Below are 18,347 nucleotides of genomic sequence, written 5' to 3' on the forward strand. Positions count from 1 at the left end.
GCAATACTGTGAAATACTATTTGTTTATTTAAATTTGGGTATAGAAAAATACTTTTCTCTATTGAAAAGTTCAATATAAACAGAGTAATTCAAAAAGAATCAAACACTTTTTTTTTTGTAGAGATGGAGTCTTGCTATGTTGCCCAGGACTGATCTTGAACTCCTGGCCCCAAGAGATGCTCCCGCCTCAGCCTTCCAAAGTGCTGGGATTACAGGCATGGGCTACCATGCCCAGCCTTGAATACTTTTAAAAACGTATTACCCAGACATCATGTACATCCATGTACTCAAAACCAATTTATAAACAAACTATCACAGTTGTTTCTATAATCTTATATATAATATGATCACACATATTGACTTTGTTGGAAGCCACTCTTGATCAATTTTACTGTGGATCTTTACTGTGAATATCAGAATAATTCACTTTTTTTTTTTTTTTTTTTGCTAAAATGAAATGTAATCTTCTTTTCTTGAATCTGGGTTGAAACTATGATTTGCTTTAACCAACAGAATGTGAGAGAAGTGACACCAATAGGTCCTAGGTCAAAGCGTTAGGAAGGCCTAGCATCTTCTGTTTTTCCCTCATGGGGGCTCAGGGATGCCATACAAGAAGAAAAGCCAGTGAGAAGAGGCCAGTGGAGAGGGAAAAACTCTGACACTACATGGAATAAAGCTGAGGAACCCAGCTAGTGGCAAAAATAGAGGCCCAGACATATGACTCCAGCTATTCTAGGTAAGTATAAGATGAATAAACACACCATCTTGGGCATTCAAGCCTGAGCAGGCAGGCACGGTAGGAACTGAGATTAGTCATTCCCACCCTACACAGTTTGAATTCCTCACCCACAGAATCAAAGGAAATAAAATAGTCTTTGCTCTAGCTACTATGTTTGCGGGTATAGAGTTTGTAATGTTTTGAAAACTGCAGCAAGTGTGTTATTATTTCACCTTGTCTGCCTCTATCAGGGCCTGCAACAGGATCAAGGAAAAAGATTTCATCTTCAGCTTTAGAAGAGCCAGAAGCTCTTATGGAGAACATGCCAGGGCATGGACTGAGGATACCTAGCTCATGGTTAATTTTCCTTTCCAATATCTTGGGACTTCATCAAGTTCCCCCCGCCCCCGGCCAACCCACTCACTCCTAGGCCTGCACTTTCCCAACCTCCCAGAGGACAGGACAGTGTAATCTCCTGGCAGGGACTGTAACCCTCAACGCATATGTGTCAGACTCCTTGGGTTTGTGTTTCTGTTAAGGAAAAAAAAATGCCCAAACTGAACTGATAGGGTCGAAGCCGTGTTTGCAATGGAGGAAGGAGCACAAAGAGAGCTCGACTCAACGTCTGCTGAAATCGACGTGTTGCAAGCCTGTCCTGCAAATACGTCCTCAAAGGATCAGAGGAGCTTGTCCCACTGGGGCACTGCCGCACTATCCCTGGATGAAATAAATTCTTTCGGGAAGTCAAAAGGAAATCCCTGAATGAAAGGGGAAAACCACGCTTCAGGTAAAAGAAACGGTGGCGAGCTCGGGGAGCTTGTCTGTGGGCCAGCACTCCCAGCCAGGTATCAGGCCACCGAACAGCTCTCAGCGGGGCCCAGCATGCTCCTACTGCGCTCCACCAGGCACACACCTAGCGACTGGCAAACACAGGACCCAATGGGCTTCGCCGATCGGATGCAAATAGTGTGCTCCGAGGAGTAGCCGGCCTGGCTCAGGGTCACCCAGTGCTCCGCGGAGGGGCGCTGCGACCCTTGTAGGGATTTTTAATTCCCTCTTAGCCTCCTCCAAATGCCTGGGCCCAATTCGATGATGTTCTGCCCAGGATAAAAGCAGATAGCATCCCCTGGTGGCAGCTGCCCAGACCCAACTACGACTCTCAAAGACTCACGGCAGTTAGGTCAAAAGCCATCCGCCTTGCCTTGGACAGTACGGACTAGGACCAGTCGTTACAGAACAGTAAGAATCTGGAGAAGAAACAGCCTACATGCGAGATAAGAAAGGACAACTAATTTTATTACTGATTTTTATGGACTTTAAAGATCACACCAGTTGTCTAAGAGAGAGAGAGAGAGAGAGAAATAGGTACTAATTGTCTCACATTTTGAGATAAGCTATGCAAGCATATTAACTAAGCATAGTATAGTAATTAATATAATTAAGCATGTTACTGTTAAAATAATACTGGGATCTTAGGTAAAACCTTTTCTCCTAAGAACCAGAAAACATATTTCATGTAAAGCAGTAATTCCTGTAAAATTGCTACCGAGGGTGTCTTCAGTGAAGATTGGGTCATACTTAACACTCCTAGAGGTTGAGATAATCACGGGTTCTCAGCCCCCTGCTGAGATGTAGCAGTCATCGATGCCAGCCATCAGCAGCAGCTTCTCGGGCACAGGGGCTGAGACGATGCCAGTTCCTCTAGGGGAAGGGATGAGATGTATCATCACATAGCTGCAGCGGCCTGTCACCTTACAAGGAACAGTGTAGGGCTTGCCGATCTTGTTCCCCCAGTAACCTCTCTGCACGGGAACAATGGAGAGCTTGGCCAGGATGATGGTCCCTCAGACGGCTGTGGCTACTTCCTTGGAGCACTTAACACCCAGACCGACTTGGCCATTGTAGTCCCCGATGGCAACAAACGCCTTGAACCTGGTCCGCTGGCCAGCGCGGGTCTGCTTTTTCACCGGCATAATTTTCAAAACCTCATCTTTGAGAGATGCCCCCAGGAAAAAGTCAATGATCTCAGACTCCTTGATGGGCAAGGAGAAGAGCTAGATCTCCAGGGATTTGATCTTCATGTCCTTAACCAGGCCGCCCAGCTTGGTGACGGGCATCCAGGCTTTGTCCTCGGCCTTGCCTCCGCGAGCTCCGCGGCGTCGGCCCTGGCCCCAACCACAGCCGCGACCCCAGCCACAAATGCGGCTGCCGAAGCCTCCACGGAAGCCCCCAGGGCCTCTGGGCCTCCCGCTGCACCGCCGTTATCCGCCATTTGGTGTTTTCTGGGAGAAGCTCTATCCACTATCTAAGAGGGCAGGGAAATTTGTTTCGTTCTCTGCTCTATCCCCCTGAATGACAATTCCGTATTTGTCTTTCCTTCCCATACAGGTACTATTAACAATTCTACAGTTTTCTCAGTCCCTTAAAACAGGGACCATTGCCACGCTGGTAAAGATCAGGATGGAGTTCAATCCTAGCAGACTGGTCCAAAGACGTCCTATTTACTGCCTCTGAGCACTAATAATGACATTCTCATTTTGCAGTTGAGAAAGGTACTGATTTTCTGGAGTCGGAACAGTCGGGATTCCGAGTCGCTGTCTTTACTGCGGAAAAGCTTAGCACAGCCACACTCTCGCGGACAGGCGCTGAAGGCCGCGCTCGGAGTGACACCGCGGTCACTCGGACGTAGCGCGTCACAAAGCCACACGGAGAGCACACCAGAGGCTCAGCCCCTGCGCGTCTCTCTCTGGGGCGCAAGGACCCGGTAACTAGGGACGCTACTGGTGTCCAAGCGAGAGGAGCCGGACAGCTGATCTACGCGCCTGCGCACACTCCCTCTCTTCCGGGCCATAAACCCTGGGCCACGCCTCGCATCCTTAACCAAGTACCGCGCAGGCACACACGCTCTGACTTTGCCTCTTACAGACAAGGCTGAGGATCTGCCCCTCAACGCTAAGCCACGCGCCGTCCCCGCCCCTCGCGTTGGACGCCTAGAGGGAGGCCTGCGCCTGCGCACTGAGAGTTCCAGCGTCGACTCCCGAAGCCCTTCGTGTGAGAGCGTTTGGCTTCCGGACGAGGCCGGTGGGTTATTCTGGGTGGTCTAGGAGTCCCAGCCGGAGGGCCCGGGCGGCCCAGGCAGGGGAGGCGAGGCGGGCGGGCGAGACAGGCGGCTCGGACCCGGACAGGCAGCCCTGGCCGCGTCCGGGGTCCCCGGCCGACTACATTTCCCAGAGGCCCGCGGGGCGGGCGCGCGAGGCCGCGGCTCGGGACGGGCGGCTGGGGCGGGCTGTGCGCGAGGGATGGGTGTGTGCCTGCGTGGGCGAGCCGGCTAGCGAGTGTGTGTGTGAGACAGACCTGTGAGTCCGGGCGTGTGAGAGAGAGAGACAGGCAACGGCGAGAAACGGGCGAGCCTGTATGTGAAAGACCGGTCAGTGTGAGAGGCTTGGTGTGGGTGTGAGCGAGACAGACTGAACTGTCAGAGCTCGGAGTGTGAGACCAGGGTGTGTGAGAGGAGACAGACCCCAGTGTGAGACCAGTGAGGGTGAGGAATGTTGTGCGAGACACCAGTGTGTTAGGCTCCCTGGGAGGCCAGTGTGTCTGTGAGAGAGACAGAGACTGGATTGGGTGAGTCCCGAGAGTGAAACCAGGATGTGTTGTCAGTGTGTGAGAGAGGGAGACAATCAAGTATGGGAGAAAGTTGTGTGTTTGATATTGTGAAATATATATATTTGGTCTTCATCCCAGTTTCCTGGCATCCAGCTTCTAAAATCCCTCTAAAATCTCTGATGTAGTAAATTTTTTTTGTATGCTAATGATCGTGTGAAAGATCAGTCAGTGTGAGAGGCCTGAGTGTGTGTATATGTGAGAGAGACAGAATGAACTGTGATAGTTCAGAGTGTGTTGCTGTGTGAGAGGGAGAGAGACCACAGTGTGAGACCAATGAGTGTGAGCCCTTAGGTAGAGTCAAGGTGGGGGCCACTCACTGGAAAGACCAAGGCAGGATTAGAGGGTTGGTACTGTTTGCACCACCTTCAATCTCCCAGGAAAGGAAAGGATCCAAGCTTCCATAAAAACCCAAAGGATTGGTTTTGGTGAACTTCCGGATAACCGAACTCATGGAAGTTCCTGTAGGGTGAGCCTCTCCCACATAACCTTTTCCCATGATCTTTTCATCTGTATCCTTTGTAGTATCCTTTATGATAAGCTGGTAAACACGTTTCTCTGAGTTCTGTGAGCTGAGCTAGCAAACTGAACTGAAGGAGGGGTTTTGGGGAACCTTGATTTGTAGCTAGTTGGTTAACAGAACAACGTGGAGTCCTGGAATAGAATTCCCTGCCCCCAGGCCATGGGTTTCAGTTAAACGCATGAGCTGGGGTGACTAGCTCCTAACTGGAGCAGGAGATACCCTCAATTCTGGGTGACAAAGGAGAGTATTAACCAAGGGGCTGAGGTGAGAGTGAAGGTGACAGAACTGAGTGCTCAAGTTTTCATCCTTCTAGGTTGAGGAAGTAAAGGCCCTGGGAATTTGGGTGGAGAAGGAGGATAATCCTGGCTTCTGGTGGCACTTAAGAATCAGATTTTTGAACTGTAGACTGTCAAAGCATGAAGTAGAGACCCGGGGAGAGAATGAGTCCACCTCTACCTATAAAACAGAGGAAATAACTACTTCATAGAATTATTTTAAAAATAAAGTGAGAATATAATCTATGCAGAATACCTAATACATGTCTTATTTTTATTCTTAATGAGACAAAGAATGGGAAGGCAGCTTTTGGAAAAAGATTAAATTTAGGACTTTAAGCATAAGAAAAACAGTTGTCTACTATATTCCTTCGATGGCCATAGATTTATTGCCCATAATCACCCAGTTATGTGAGTCTGGAACAAAAGAAAGCTGGGAGGAAGAAGGAGAAGACGATTTTTTAGGTTGGTGATTCTGGGAATACAGTGAAGGCCTCATCTCTTACTATCTTTTTTCTTCCTCCAGCCTTGCCCTCCTGGGACACTACTGTTGTCGAAGAGAGAGACCAGGAAGAGAAGGCAAAAATGAGTGTTGAGCTAGTGAAAGCCATGCCCCAGGTTAGTTGACATTTCCTTGCTCTTCCGTGAGAGGCATTCTTGCTGTTTCGAACTTGGTAATGCTTCTTTTAAAAATTCCCTTATTAACAGTCTTGTTCAACAGCCTGGTTCCCACTTCTCCTGAAGGAAAACACTGTTCTTAACTCTGACTACATAATGGGTAATATCTGAGTATGATGAGTCATGGAGGCCCATCTGAGCCCACTCTTCCCACCTAATGCACATTTTAAATTTAGTGTTGACCCTTGTGAAAAGATTTGCTTTATATTATATGGAATATATATATGGATATCTCAGTACCAGTGAGTTGGTTTCTGTGCATCCAATGCCTCCTATGCATTAGTGCATTAGGAATTATTATTTTGATTGAATTTTTGTCCAAATCTCTAATTATATCCTTAAATTCTTAAAAGTTTTTTTTACATTTTGGGCATGAATTTCTAACCTCATTTGTTCACCTGAAAAAATCTTAATCCTACTTTTTATTTTTGCAAATTTTATAAATGTAAATAGGTGATGTATGCACATGGTACAAAACTCAAAAGACGTAAAATTTCACTCTTGGCTTCCAGTTCTTAAGAGATTGTCAGCTTATATGTCATTCAGACCTGTGGTATATCTTTGTGTGTATATATACTTTTCCCCCCTCAAAGTTAATGTTTTTTGTGCCCTGTTTGAGAAATCTTTGCCTACCCCTAGGTCCTATTTTTCCAAAGGATTTGTTTTACCCTTCACAGTTAAGTTTCTGGTAAATTTAGACTTGATTTTTGTGGTTTTCTATGACAAGTGGGATCAAATTCTATTACATTTTTGTATTTAATTTACATTAAATTATTACATTGAATATATAACCTATTGTGATAAGCAAAGTAGGGGTTTATTCTTTTTCTAGCTACCTATCTCGTTGACACAATGGCATTACTTGAATAATTTGTCTCATTGTCACTAATTTGTAATACCACCTACATCATGCACTAAATTCCTGTGTATGTTTCGTTCTGTTTCTGGACTACATTCAGTTGTACTTGAATTTCTGTTTTTAATCTTCTAATTTAAAAATATATCATATTTGCATGAGTATAAGGAACTCTGAATACAAAAGGACCCCTTAATTTTCCCAGAGTGAAATTCCCCCAGAAATTTTTTTCCAGGTGGAAAACATGCTTTCATGACATACATAAGAGTCAAATGTTCACTTTTGAAACATGTAATTAAATTAAATATTAATATTGAAATTCACACTAGTTCAATTTTAATTTTTTTTCACAAGGATCTCAATGTTAAACATTAAATTAATTTTAAAACACTGCTTTTCCTCGCCCACTGTCAGAGCTCATGAGATTCAAAAATATTTATGTGGTTTTGGGGCATCTGTGTCTTCCTCAGCATTAGGACCATTTTATGAATTATCTAATATAATTTTCCAAAGATACAGAACTCTTAGAGTTTGTGTGCATGATTTTGTCATTGAAATTGTATCTGAAGTCACACTAATTAACACAACAGAATGTGTTTTCCCCCTCATTTGTCCTATAGGAATAAGTTGGGGATCTCTACAATATTACTACTTACTGTCTTTAGTTTTGATATTTAACTCATACCTGTGAATATGTTTGAAACATTATCTCTTGATTATTTTAGTTTTAGATATTATCTAGTAACCTATAGTAGATGATAAAGATGTAGTCCATTAACAACCCTACTACCCAAAATGCAAATACACTGTCAGACTTTGAACTTTGATTTAAAACAAAAACAGTAATAAAATAGTGTTCAGGGTAGCTTGGTGGCTTTCATCAGTTTTAGAGAATTTTCAACCACTCTCTTTTCAAATATTAGTTCTGAAAGTTTCCTCTTCTAAGATTACAATTATATAAATGGTGTATCTTTTTTACACTGTATTATATGTCATGTATGCTCTAATTCTCCAACTCTCTAACCTGTTAAACCTATCATTAACTTCTTTCATTATTGCATACTTAGTTCTAAGATTTATAATTGTTTAATGTAGTTTACCATTTTCTGCCTTAATTTACCATTTTTCCTTTTAGTTCCTTAAAAACATTAATTATTTTGACATCCTTGTTGGATAATTCCATTGTCTGGATCTCCTGTGTGTTTCTTTCTGTTTTCTCATTATTTTCCTCTTGATTTTGTCTTACGTGCCTCATTATTTTTAGATTCAGTGCTGGACTCTATATACTTAAAAATTTTAGAGATAATTTAGAGCTTTGTCTTCTGCTTGAATGGCTTTACTTTGTAAAAATTTTTAAAAATTATTTTTTTAGAATAGTTTTAGCTTTATAGAAAAATTGCGAAGAAAGTACAGAGAAATCTTATACCACACCCAGCATCCCCTAGTTATAGCTTACATTATTATGGTACATTTTTAAAATTAATGAGCCAATATTGATATATTACTAGTAATTAAAGTCCATGCTTCATTTAGATTTTCTTAGTTTTTATCTAATGTCCTTTTTCTGTTCCAGGATCCTATCCAGGATACCACATTACATTTGCTAGTTATATTTCCTAAGGCTCCTTTTAGCTGTGAAAGTTTCTCATACTTTCCTTTTTGATGATCTTGTCAGCTTTGAAGAGTGCTCAGGTATTTTTTAGAACATCTCTCAAATGTGATTTTTTTTTTTTTTTTTTTTGTGATTAGACTAGGGTAATGTGGTTTGGGGAGGAAGATGACAGAGGTAAAATTCATTTTTTATCACCTGAGATCAAAGGTACATGTTATCAACATAACTTATTACTGTTGATCTTAATCAAGGTTAACTTGATTAAACTTGAGGTAGTGTTTATCAGGTTTCTCCACTGTTAAGGTTACTTCCCCCTACCCCACTTTTCCATACTGTACTCACTATGAAGTCATATGCATAGCCCACACCTAAGGAGTGGAAAGTTATGTTCTACCTCCTTGAGGTCAAAGTGTCTACATAAATCATTTTGGAATTCTGTATGAGATATTTGCCTATTTTCCTCATTTATTTGTTTAGTCATTTATTTGTATCAGTATGTACTCATGAATATTTATTATATACTTTGGGTTATAATCCAATACCACTCTATTTTGTTGCTTATTGTTTCAGCTTTGGCCATTGGGAGCTCTTTCAGTGGCTCCTGTGTCCCACTGACATACCTCATCATTGTGAGTTTTGTTTATTGTTTTTAGCACTTCCTTACTTTCTGACACTATATATCTAGGCTTATTCTGTATATTTCCTGCCCTAGTCCTAGAATGGCTTTGGAGCCATTTCTCCAAAGTGGAGAGGATTTACTCTTGCTTTAGGCAGACAACTATATTGGGAACAAATTTTAATCTTAACCAAATCAGTTGATATGATTTGAGGCTAAGCCTCAGTCCTGGAAGGCTGGATCATTTCTGCTTCACCATTAATCTTAGAGTATAGGCCTTTGGGGTCTCAACCAAAAGCCTGAGATGTTTACCAGGACCATCTTTGTCAGATTACTGTAAATACTCTAAATTAGCATTTATTGTTGTTTGCCCTGATAATGTCCTTCCTCAAAAGGTCTCAACTACTTAGTGGTGACAGTTTTATCAATCTACTCCTGCTTCTGAACCCTGAATAAAATCCTGCTGGATATCATTTCACATGGGAGACTTTGGTAATAATCCATGGTAGAAAGCATATTTTGGGAAATCTTTGCCTTCTGTTTGGACACCTTATTTTATAATGTGGAAGGGAAAATACCTATGGTGAGCAGTAGGAAAATGTCCTATTAGTCATCTTTTCCAGAATTCTCTGGTCTATTCTTCTAAGTTTACTTTTCCATGCATATGTTAGAAACAGGCAATTTTCTAAAACTCCACTGATTATTTTAAACTGAAATTTTTTTTTTTAGAAAATACTTGTGAGGGCCTTGTATGTGCCAGCTGTTCTTCCTAGATTCTGGGGATGTGGCAGTGAATAAAACAAAGGCCCTGCCCTTGTAGAATTTACATGCTAGAGGGGGGACATAGACATCAATTAATTGATTAGTATACTTCAGATAGTTTAAAGTGCAACAGATGAAGATAAACTGAGGTAAGTGGGGGGGGGGTCTTGAGTAAGGGAAAGTCTAGATTTCATTGTTTCTAGAGTGGTCATGGAAAGTCTCTGAGACTTTTGAGCAGAGACCTAAAGAAAATAAGCGAGTATATGGATAGTGGAGGAAACAGGTTGCAGGCAGTGGGTCTTTACTGTGCTCAGGAAGAGCAAGGACAGAGCAAATAGGAAAAGAATAGTAGGTAATTTCAGAGAGGTCCAGAAGGCCAGACCATTTGAATCTTGTTTTTAAATTATAATTTTTTAATTGGAAAACAAATACACAACTTGGAATGGACTTGAGGCAAATTTTGCCATAAGCAGATTTTCTTAAATTGGCTAAAAAAAGTTTAAAAATCAAGTAACAATAAAAGAAAATGTTTGTGGTACAGGACCAGCAGCACAAAACAATAGTGTAAGAGTACCTGGATAATATACCCATTTTGCAATAGTGCAACTTTTAAGTACATACTATTGACTGTCCATAATCCACGCATAGTTAAAATGCCACACTTCAACAGCAACATGCTGATAGTTCCTAAAGAAAACTACTTTAAAAAAGGCATAACCCAGATGTTCCCTCATTTCACCACTTCTCTCTAAGTTTAGATGTGCAGAAGGGCTTAGATATATTCAGAGGAAGCCACATGCAACATGTTACTTGATCAATTTTCTAAAATGAGGTTTCAGGACAATGACAGTAACATAAGGGAAGAAAACATGGAGGAATGAAGTCCTAATTACTATACATGCATATTTTTTTGACAGTAGGAAGAAACCTTTTACCGATAAGTTACAAAGAAAAGGCAAATAAACAATTTTGTACAAGAAATTTAACACATTCTGTACAATGTCTTTACTTTGCTGTCATCATTTGTACAAACTCTTCATAGTTTACTTGACCATCACCATCAATATCTGCTTCCCTGCTCACTTCATCAACCTCTTTGTCTGTTAGCTTCTCTCCCACGTTTGTCATCACATGGTGAAGCTCTCCTGCACTAATAGAGCCATTGCCATCCTTACCAAACACATGGAATACTTCTCTAATTTCTTCTTTGTTCTCTATGTCTTTCGTTTTTCTTGTCATCATGGTCAGAAATTCAGAGAAATCAATTGTGCCATTGCCATCAGCATCTACTTCATTAATCATGTGCTGTAACTCTGCTTCTGTGGGAATCTGCCCAAGAGACCTTGTTATAGTTCCCAGTTCCTTTGTTGTTATGGTTCCACCACCATCCTTGTCAAATAGTGAAAAAGCTTTGAATTCTGCAGTCTGCTCTTCAGTCAATTGGTCAGCCATGCTGCAAGTACTACTGGTTTCCAAGACATGACCACACAGCCACTCAGCTCGCTTAATCTACTCGGACTACCATTTGATTTTGAAGAAAATCATCTTTATATAATTGGGCTTTTCTTCCGATTATGGACCATCCCAACCTGGTTCCTTAGTCCTCCTGGAAATCCCATAAGTTACCGATAGCTTGTAATAAATACTTTTCTTCTGAAAAAAAGGAAAAGAAATAACAGGCTCTTCAAATGTTATTAATTGAAATTTACTTCATTGATTATAGGATCAATTAAAAATCACTGGATATTTATACATATTTATAAAATTATCCGTATAAACATTGGTGAAAATCTGGTAGTATACATGCCAAATTATTAACCATGAGGAGCAGGATCAAAACCAGAGTGCTAGGATTATAGGTGTGAGCCCCTGTACCCAGCATCTTAATTTTATAAGGATATTTGAAATGATGATTCTCATGGTTAGTTCAGGTAACTAGTTGGTAAAAACTAGAATTCAGGAAAAGCAGTAGTTCACAGGGAACCTTAGATAATCTTGTAATACTTTTATATGAAAAACATTTTTCTAAAGCTGTTAATATCTTCTAAAGTTCCATATATTTAATATTTTTATAAATTTGTTTTTAAATAGTAATCTTTGGAACAAAGGCATGATACAAAGATTACTACTAATTAAAATGTCATGTTCATAGCTTTGTCTTTATATAGTTATATTTTGGGTTACCATGCAAATCATGCACTGAGATTAAGAAAATACTTATTTTTAATGAAAATAAACCTGAAGATGAAAAATGCCTGTAATTTTTTAAATTCTTCACAACCTGCTGGTGATTGCAACTGGACATTGTTCTCTTAGCACATTTAGAAGTTATAACTTTTTAATTTCATTTTGTTCCCCAACTTTATAATTTCATTTTGTTCCCCAAGTGCAGGTTCAACCAACCATGGGTCTAAAATAGAGTATTCGCCAGGTGCGGAACCCACAGATACCAGAGGGCCCACAGCTGGACTTGAGCATCTGTGTATTTTGGTATTCATGGGCCATGGGATACCCTGGAAGCAATACCCCTTGGATACTATGGGACAACTTATTTTAACTTGAACTCAAACTGAATATACAAACTGGGTGTGTTGCACTCTTACACTGGGTGATCTCCTGCTGCTTCACAGTTGAGTCGAGTTGGGCACACCAGTTTTAAATGGCAGAGCATAAGAATTCTAAATATATTTTTGTTTAAGAAAAAAAAATTAGCCACATCAATTCAGTACCCTTCCTTTTTGCCCCCTCCCTCAAAAAACTAGGATCACATTTGAAAAATGTCAACTTAGGTATTCTTTTTGTTATGGTTTTGAAAATTCAACCACAGGCGTATGTCCTTCCTTGAAGCCCTTGTTTCCTGACCTGTGGCCACCTACCCATTTTTCCCCATGCTGAGAATGGATTGGCACTATTGTATATAATGCAGTTTAACACTTTAATAAGTTTCATTTTGGGTTGGATTTTAATATTTTTCTTTCTTCTCTGGGCTATTTCTCACATAAAGTAGAGACAACTTTGCACTTCAACTTGGAGTCATCTGTGGACATGAGTATTGGTTGGTTAAGAATGTATTTTTGTCATTTCAGGACTTAGTGACATTTAAGGATGTAGCAATAGACTTTTCCCAGGAGGAATGGCAATGGATGAACCCTGCTCAGAAGCACTTATACAGGAGTATGATGTTGGAGAATTATCAGAGCCTGGTATCACTGGGTGAGATTCTTTTTCCCCCCTGCATAATTTAGAATCTATCCTTAAGGAACCTTTACTTCTTTATTTATTATGAAAACTGCTTTTATTTTTGTATAGGTCAGAATGGAATCTGGGAAACAAAGTGGATATTCAGGGATTGGAAAGAGTTTCAGATTTAGAGTCAGTGAATTTGATGTATATCATGTTCCATGGGTGTGCCCTTAAGGTAATTGGGAACACAGGACACGATGTGAATCTCTTCAGTCTCCTGTGCTTCCTTGTTCTCTCTGTCCTGCAAAATTATTTTTACCACTAAGCAGTAACAGTGTTTATCAAGAATATAGCTAGATTATTATACATTCAGAGTATCCTTTTTAAAATCTATACGTTTTTTATTAACTTGTGATAAGTAAACCAGAGAAACACAAACTATGTATATGTCTTCAGATGCTCACTCTTAGTGAAACTAAATAGTCCTTTCTTCTAAACCCTGGGGTGACTTCATTGGCTAGACTAGCTTTCTATTCTCTAGAGGCCCTGTTTATCATGCTTGTGGTTCACTGAGCTTCTTGAAACTAAATTTATATCTTAAACCTATTCACTGAGCTTCTTGAAACTAAATTTATATCTTAAACCTATTTTAGGAAATTTTCAGCCATTATTTCTTGAAATTTTTTATCTGCTCTCTTCTATTTTGGGACTTCAGTTACACCTATGTTAGATCCTTTGATATGGTGCCCTAAGTAACAAGGGTCTGTTTTCTGTTTCTTGGATTGAATCATTTCTATTGACTTATATTCAAGTTCACTGACTATCCTTATCTTCAATATTTTGTTAAGCCCATCTAGTGAATTTTTAAATTTTAGATACTGTATTTTTTAATTCTAGAATTTCCATTTGGTTCTTCTTATAGTTTGTTTCTGTTCTGAGATTTCCTGTTTCTGCATTCATTAGAAGCATATTTTCCTTTGAGTTCTTGAGTATTGTAATAGCTGTTTTAAAATCCTTGTCTGTTAATTCCAACAACTGTGTTATTATAGGGTGGGTGTCCGTTAATTGCATTTTCTTCTGAGTATGATTTCAGTTTTTCCTCTTCTTATATCTAGTAACTTTGGATTTTATCATGGATACTGTAAATAAAACGTTACAGAACCTCTGGATTCTGTGATTCCCCTCTGAAGAGTATTGATTTTTTTTTTTTAATGCAGGCAGTTAAAATCCAAACTATGTTTCTAGGGGCCTTTTAAAATACCTCATTTGTTACTGTCTGATAATCCTCAGAAAGTGCTAAATTTCTGCCCTCAAGCCTCTTAGAAAATAGTTTAACTTTTATAGAATTGATTGTTAGTCCCACTAGACTATTTCAGAGTTTTATGTTATCTGTCCTTTAAACATGCTCTATCTCTTATATAGTCATTCTGAAATATCATTCCATCAGAACTAAGGAACTACCTTATAGTTCTGAAATAAACCAAAATATGGCCAATTTTTATGTCTTTTTTTATGCAGGCCTTTGCATTTCTAAGCCATATGTGATCTCCTTATTGGAGAAAGGGAAAGAACCTTGGGAGATGAAGAATGAGATGACAAGAAATCCGTTCTCAGGTGAGTGTGGGAAAGCCAGATAGGGGAATCCTTTTGACATGGTGGCTCAGCCATTGTCAAAGGTGATCACTTAAGCTTTTCAGAAACTCTCCTTAAGCCTTACAGACCTGAGGAGAAGACTGAACTTGGCATAGGCCCCTTACATGTCTTCTCTTCTGTTTGGTTCTCTTCTTCAATAACTTGCTTAGCTACCTCCTAACCATCCCCTTTCCCTTTGCCATACAGACTTATTTAAGCTTCTCTGTTTCTTAAATCTTTTCTTAACTCCCTAATTAGCTGCTGCTTACAAATCATAATGTGCCCTGAACTCTTCCTTTCTTGTTGAAAGTAGGAAAAATCCAGACTCTGTCAGCCTTTACCTGATCAGCTGCTTCCTACTTCCCTAGCCTCATTCTCTATTTTCTATTATTTCTTTATCCTTTGCGACAACCCCTGTCTAAGGGACCCGATATTTTAGTTGATAATTTGCTATGGATAAGATAGGAAAGAAAAACACTTTCTTCTTTATCCTTTCTTAATATCACCTTTTTCCTAAGGTATAAAATATATTCATTTCCACCACTTCTCCAGGACCTCATTGTCCTACATTTAGTTTTCTTAACCACCTTGCCATATTCCTTCATGAGTTCTCATTCTCTGGAGTCTCCTTGCATGTTTTCCATGTCTGTACGTGGTACATTTTGTGAGATTCATTAAATATTTTTGAATTACCTTTTTCACTTTATCTCCTTTGTTATAGCTCATGATAAAGGAAACATTTGCTTTTTTGATATCTTTCAGATTGGCAATCTATATATGAGACACAAGAATCATCTCTGAAGCAGTTCATGTACGATGATGCATTCATAGAGAGAATTACAAGCTATGGACTTGAGTTTTCCACTTTCGGAGAAAACTGGAAATGGGAAGACCTTTTTGAGAGACAGATGGGAAGTCAAGAGACATTTAGCAGGACAGAAATAATCACTCATAAAAAAACCCTCACTAAGAAAACAGACCACAAATACACCAAATTTGGGAAACTTGTGCATCTGGACAATGTAGACGAGAGTGTTTATAATCACAAGTTAGAAAAAAAAAGCTTCTCTAAAAATTCTATGGTAATAACACACAAGAAGGTCTATGTATCAAAGAAACTTTTTAAATGTAATGAATGTGACAAAACCTTCACTCACAGCTCATCCCTTGCTGTTCATCATAGAATTCATACTGGAGAAAAACCATATGAATGTAAAGAATGTGGAAAAGCCTTCAAGCAGAGGCCACACCTTGCTCAACATCGTAGAACACATACTGGGGAGAAACTCTTTGAATGTAAAGAATGTAGGAAATCCTTCAAACAAAGTGAGCATCTTATTCAACATCTTAGAATTCATACTGGAGAAAAACCATATAAATGTAAGGAATGTAGAAAAGCCTTCAGACAGCCTGCACATCTTGCTCAGCATCAGAGAATTCATACTGGAGAGAAACCCTATGAATGTAAGGAATGTGGCAAAGCCTTCAGTGATGGCTCATCTTTTGCTCGACATCAGAGATGTCACACTGGCAAAAGACCCTATGAATGTATTGAGTGTGGGAAAGACTTTAGGTATAACTTATCTCTTATTCGTCACTGGAGGAGTTACCATACTGGAGAGAAGCCTTTTAATTGCAGTGATTGTGGAAAGGCCTTCAGCGTTCACATAGGACTTATTCTGCATAGGAGAATTCATACTGGGGAGAAACCCTACAAGTGTAACGTGTGTGGAAAAACCTTCAGCTCTGGTTCATCCCGTACTGTACATCAGAGAATTCACACAGGAGAGAAACCTTATGAATGTGATGTTTGTGGGAAAGACTTTAGCCATCATGGGTCACTCACTCAACATCAAAGGGTACATTCTGGAGAGAAACCTTATGAATGTAAGGAATGTGGGAAAGCCTTTAGGCAGAATATACACCTTGCTAGCCATTTGAGAATTCATACTGGCGAAAAACCTTACGAATGTAAAGAATGTGGAAAAGCTTTTAGAATCAGTTCACAGCTGGCTACACATCAGAGAATTCATACTGGAGAAAAGCCTTATGACTGTCAGGAATGTGGAAAAGCTTTCAAACAGAAGTCACACCTTGCCCAACATCAGAAAACTCATACAGGAGAGAAACCTTATGAGTGTAGTGAATGCGGGAAAGCCTTTAGCCAGACTTCCAACCTTATTCAACATCAAAGAGTTCATACTGGAGAGAAACCCTATAAATGTACTGAATGTGGTAAGGCTTTCAGTGACAGTTCATCCCGCACTCAGCATCAAAGACTTCACACTGGCCAAAAGCCCTATCAATGTTTTGAATGTGGTAAGGCATTCAGAAGAAAGTTATCCCTTATTTATCATCAAAGAAGTCATGCTAGAGATGAACGTTAAGAATGTACTGCATGTGGCAAAGCCTTTAGTCATTCCTCACTTCATCAGAGAACCCATTCTGAATAAAAATCGTATGAATGTAAGGAATATAGAAAAACCTTCAGCCAGACTGCCTACTTTATCATAGCTCACTGCAGCCTCAAGCTCCTCTGTTGATAATTTGCTATGGATAAGATAGGAAAGGAAAACACTTTCTTGTGTTTTCCTCCAGTGATTCTTTGGCTTAGCCTCCTGAGTAGGTGGGACTGCAGGTGCATGCTACCATGCCGAGCTAATTTTTCTATTTTTTGTAGAGATGGGGTCTTGCTCTTGCTCAGGCTGATTTCAAACTCTTGAGCTCATGCAATCCACCTGCCTATGCCTCAGACGGGGTACTTTAAACAGGAGAATTCATACTGCAGAGAGATCTTTAAAATGTAAGGAATATGGAATCGTCTTCAGACAAAATGCACACCTTGCTCATCATCATTGCGTTATCTCTGGCATCCAGCTTTTCCTCACCTGCTATGTCACGATGCCCTGTGGATATTTCTGCTAAGTAGTTTTGGAATTCATTTCTTTCCATGCCCTAGTTCAGAACACAGTCATTTCACCTAAACTGTTTTGATCCTCTAAAATTGTTCTCGTGCATCCTCTTTTGTTCCCTTCAAGTTCATTCTTCACATTACAGCCACAGTGATCTTTCAAAAATGAAAAGGTAATTATGTCTCTTTCTTAAAACTCTTGTTAAAATGCTTGATGCACATAAAATGCAGAGCAAAATTACTGACCCATACTAAATGCTTGGTAAATGTTATATCAGTATTCTTCAGAGTTGACTTAAATTATTTTTTTTAAACAGTGAAGTCTGGAAAGCAGTATATTAGGTGATCATAATTCTGGAAATGAAACAGTAACTTAAGGTGGATGATGATTAGCCTGTGTGTATGTTCAACACTTAATATCATTAAAAAAACAATGTAGTGGCTCTGCTATGACTCTGAGGCTGTGTTCTCTTGTTGGTGACCTGATACACAGAACATGTTTTAGGAAGTGGCTAGAGCTCTGGATGACACTGGAACAAAAGATTTAGAATTTGCTTGGGAGGATTTATGTAAGACCATGTTTAGTCAAGGTGAAAAAAAACAAAAAAACAAACTAATCTTTAACTGAAGAAATACAGAACTTGAATGATCTAGCCCTATTTCAAGATACGGGTTCACACATTAATTCTAACCTTTCAACGATCCACTAATTTAAGCTTTCTGGAGTATGGAAAAAAGATTTAGGCCAGGCTCATACCTGTAATCCTAGCACTCTGGGAGGCAGAGGCAGGCAGATTGTTTGAGCTCAAGGGTTTGAGACCAGCGTGAGCAAGAGTGAGACCTCGTCTTTACTAAAAAAAAAAAAAAAAAAAAAAAGGCTGGACAACTAAAAATATATAGAAAAACAAATTAGCCAGG

At 39.8% G+C, this 18,347-nt stretch overlaps 2 protein-coding genes and 1 pseudogene across 2 annotated transcripts; 1 reads left to right on the plus strand and 2 right to left on the minus strand.

Moving 5' to 3' along the window:
- Positions 1-2,331: 2,331 nt before the first annotated feature.
- On the minus strand, positions 2,332-2,990 carry LOC138374754 (small ribosomal subunit protein uS5 pseudogene; annotated as a pseudogene).
- A 2,774-nt stretch (positions 2,991-5,764) lies between these two features.
- On the plus strand, positions 5,765-16,971 carry ZNF471 (zinc finger protein 471). The gene is given in 4 exon segments (XM_069456956.1): positions 5,765-5,797; positions 12,790-12,916; positions 14,405-14,500; positions 15,281-16,971. Coding segments are annotated over 4 exon segments (1,947 nt in total).
- LOC138374566 (calmodulin-1-like) lies at positions 10,679-11,155 on the minus strand. Its single transcript, XM_069457509.1, has one exon. The coding sequence runs from the start codon at positions 11,153-11,155 to the stop codon at positions 10,709-10,711; it is 447 nt and encodes a 148-aa protein (XP_069313610.1). The 3' UTR covers positions 10,679-10,708.
- Positions 16,972-18,347: the final 1,376 nt, after the last annotated feature.

This window comes from Eulemur rufifrons, chromosome 24 (genome assembly GCF_041146395.1).
Source record: "Eulemur rufifrons isolate Redbay chromosome 24, OSU_ERuf_1, whole genome shotgun sequence".
Taxonomy (NCBI): domain Eukaryota; kingdom Metazoa; phylum Chordata; class Mammalia; order Primates; family Lemuridae; genus Eulemur; species Eulemur rufifrons.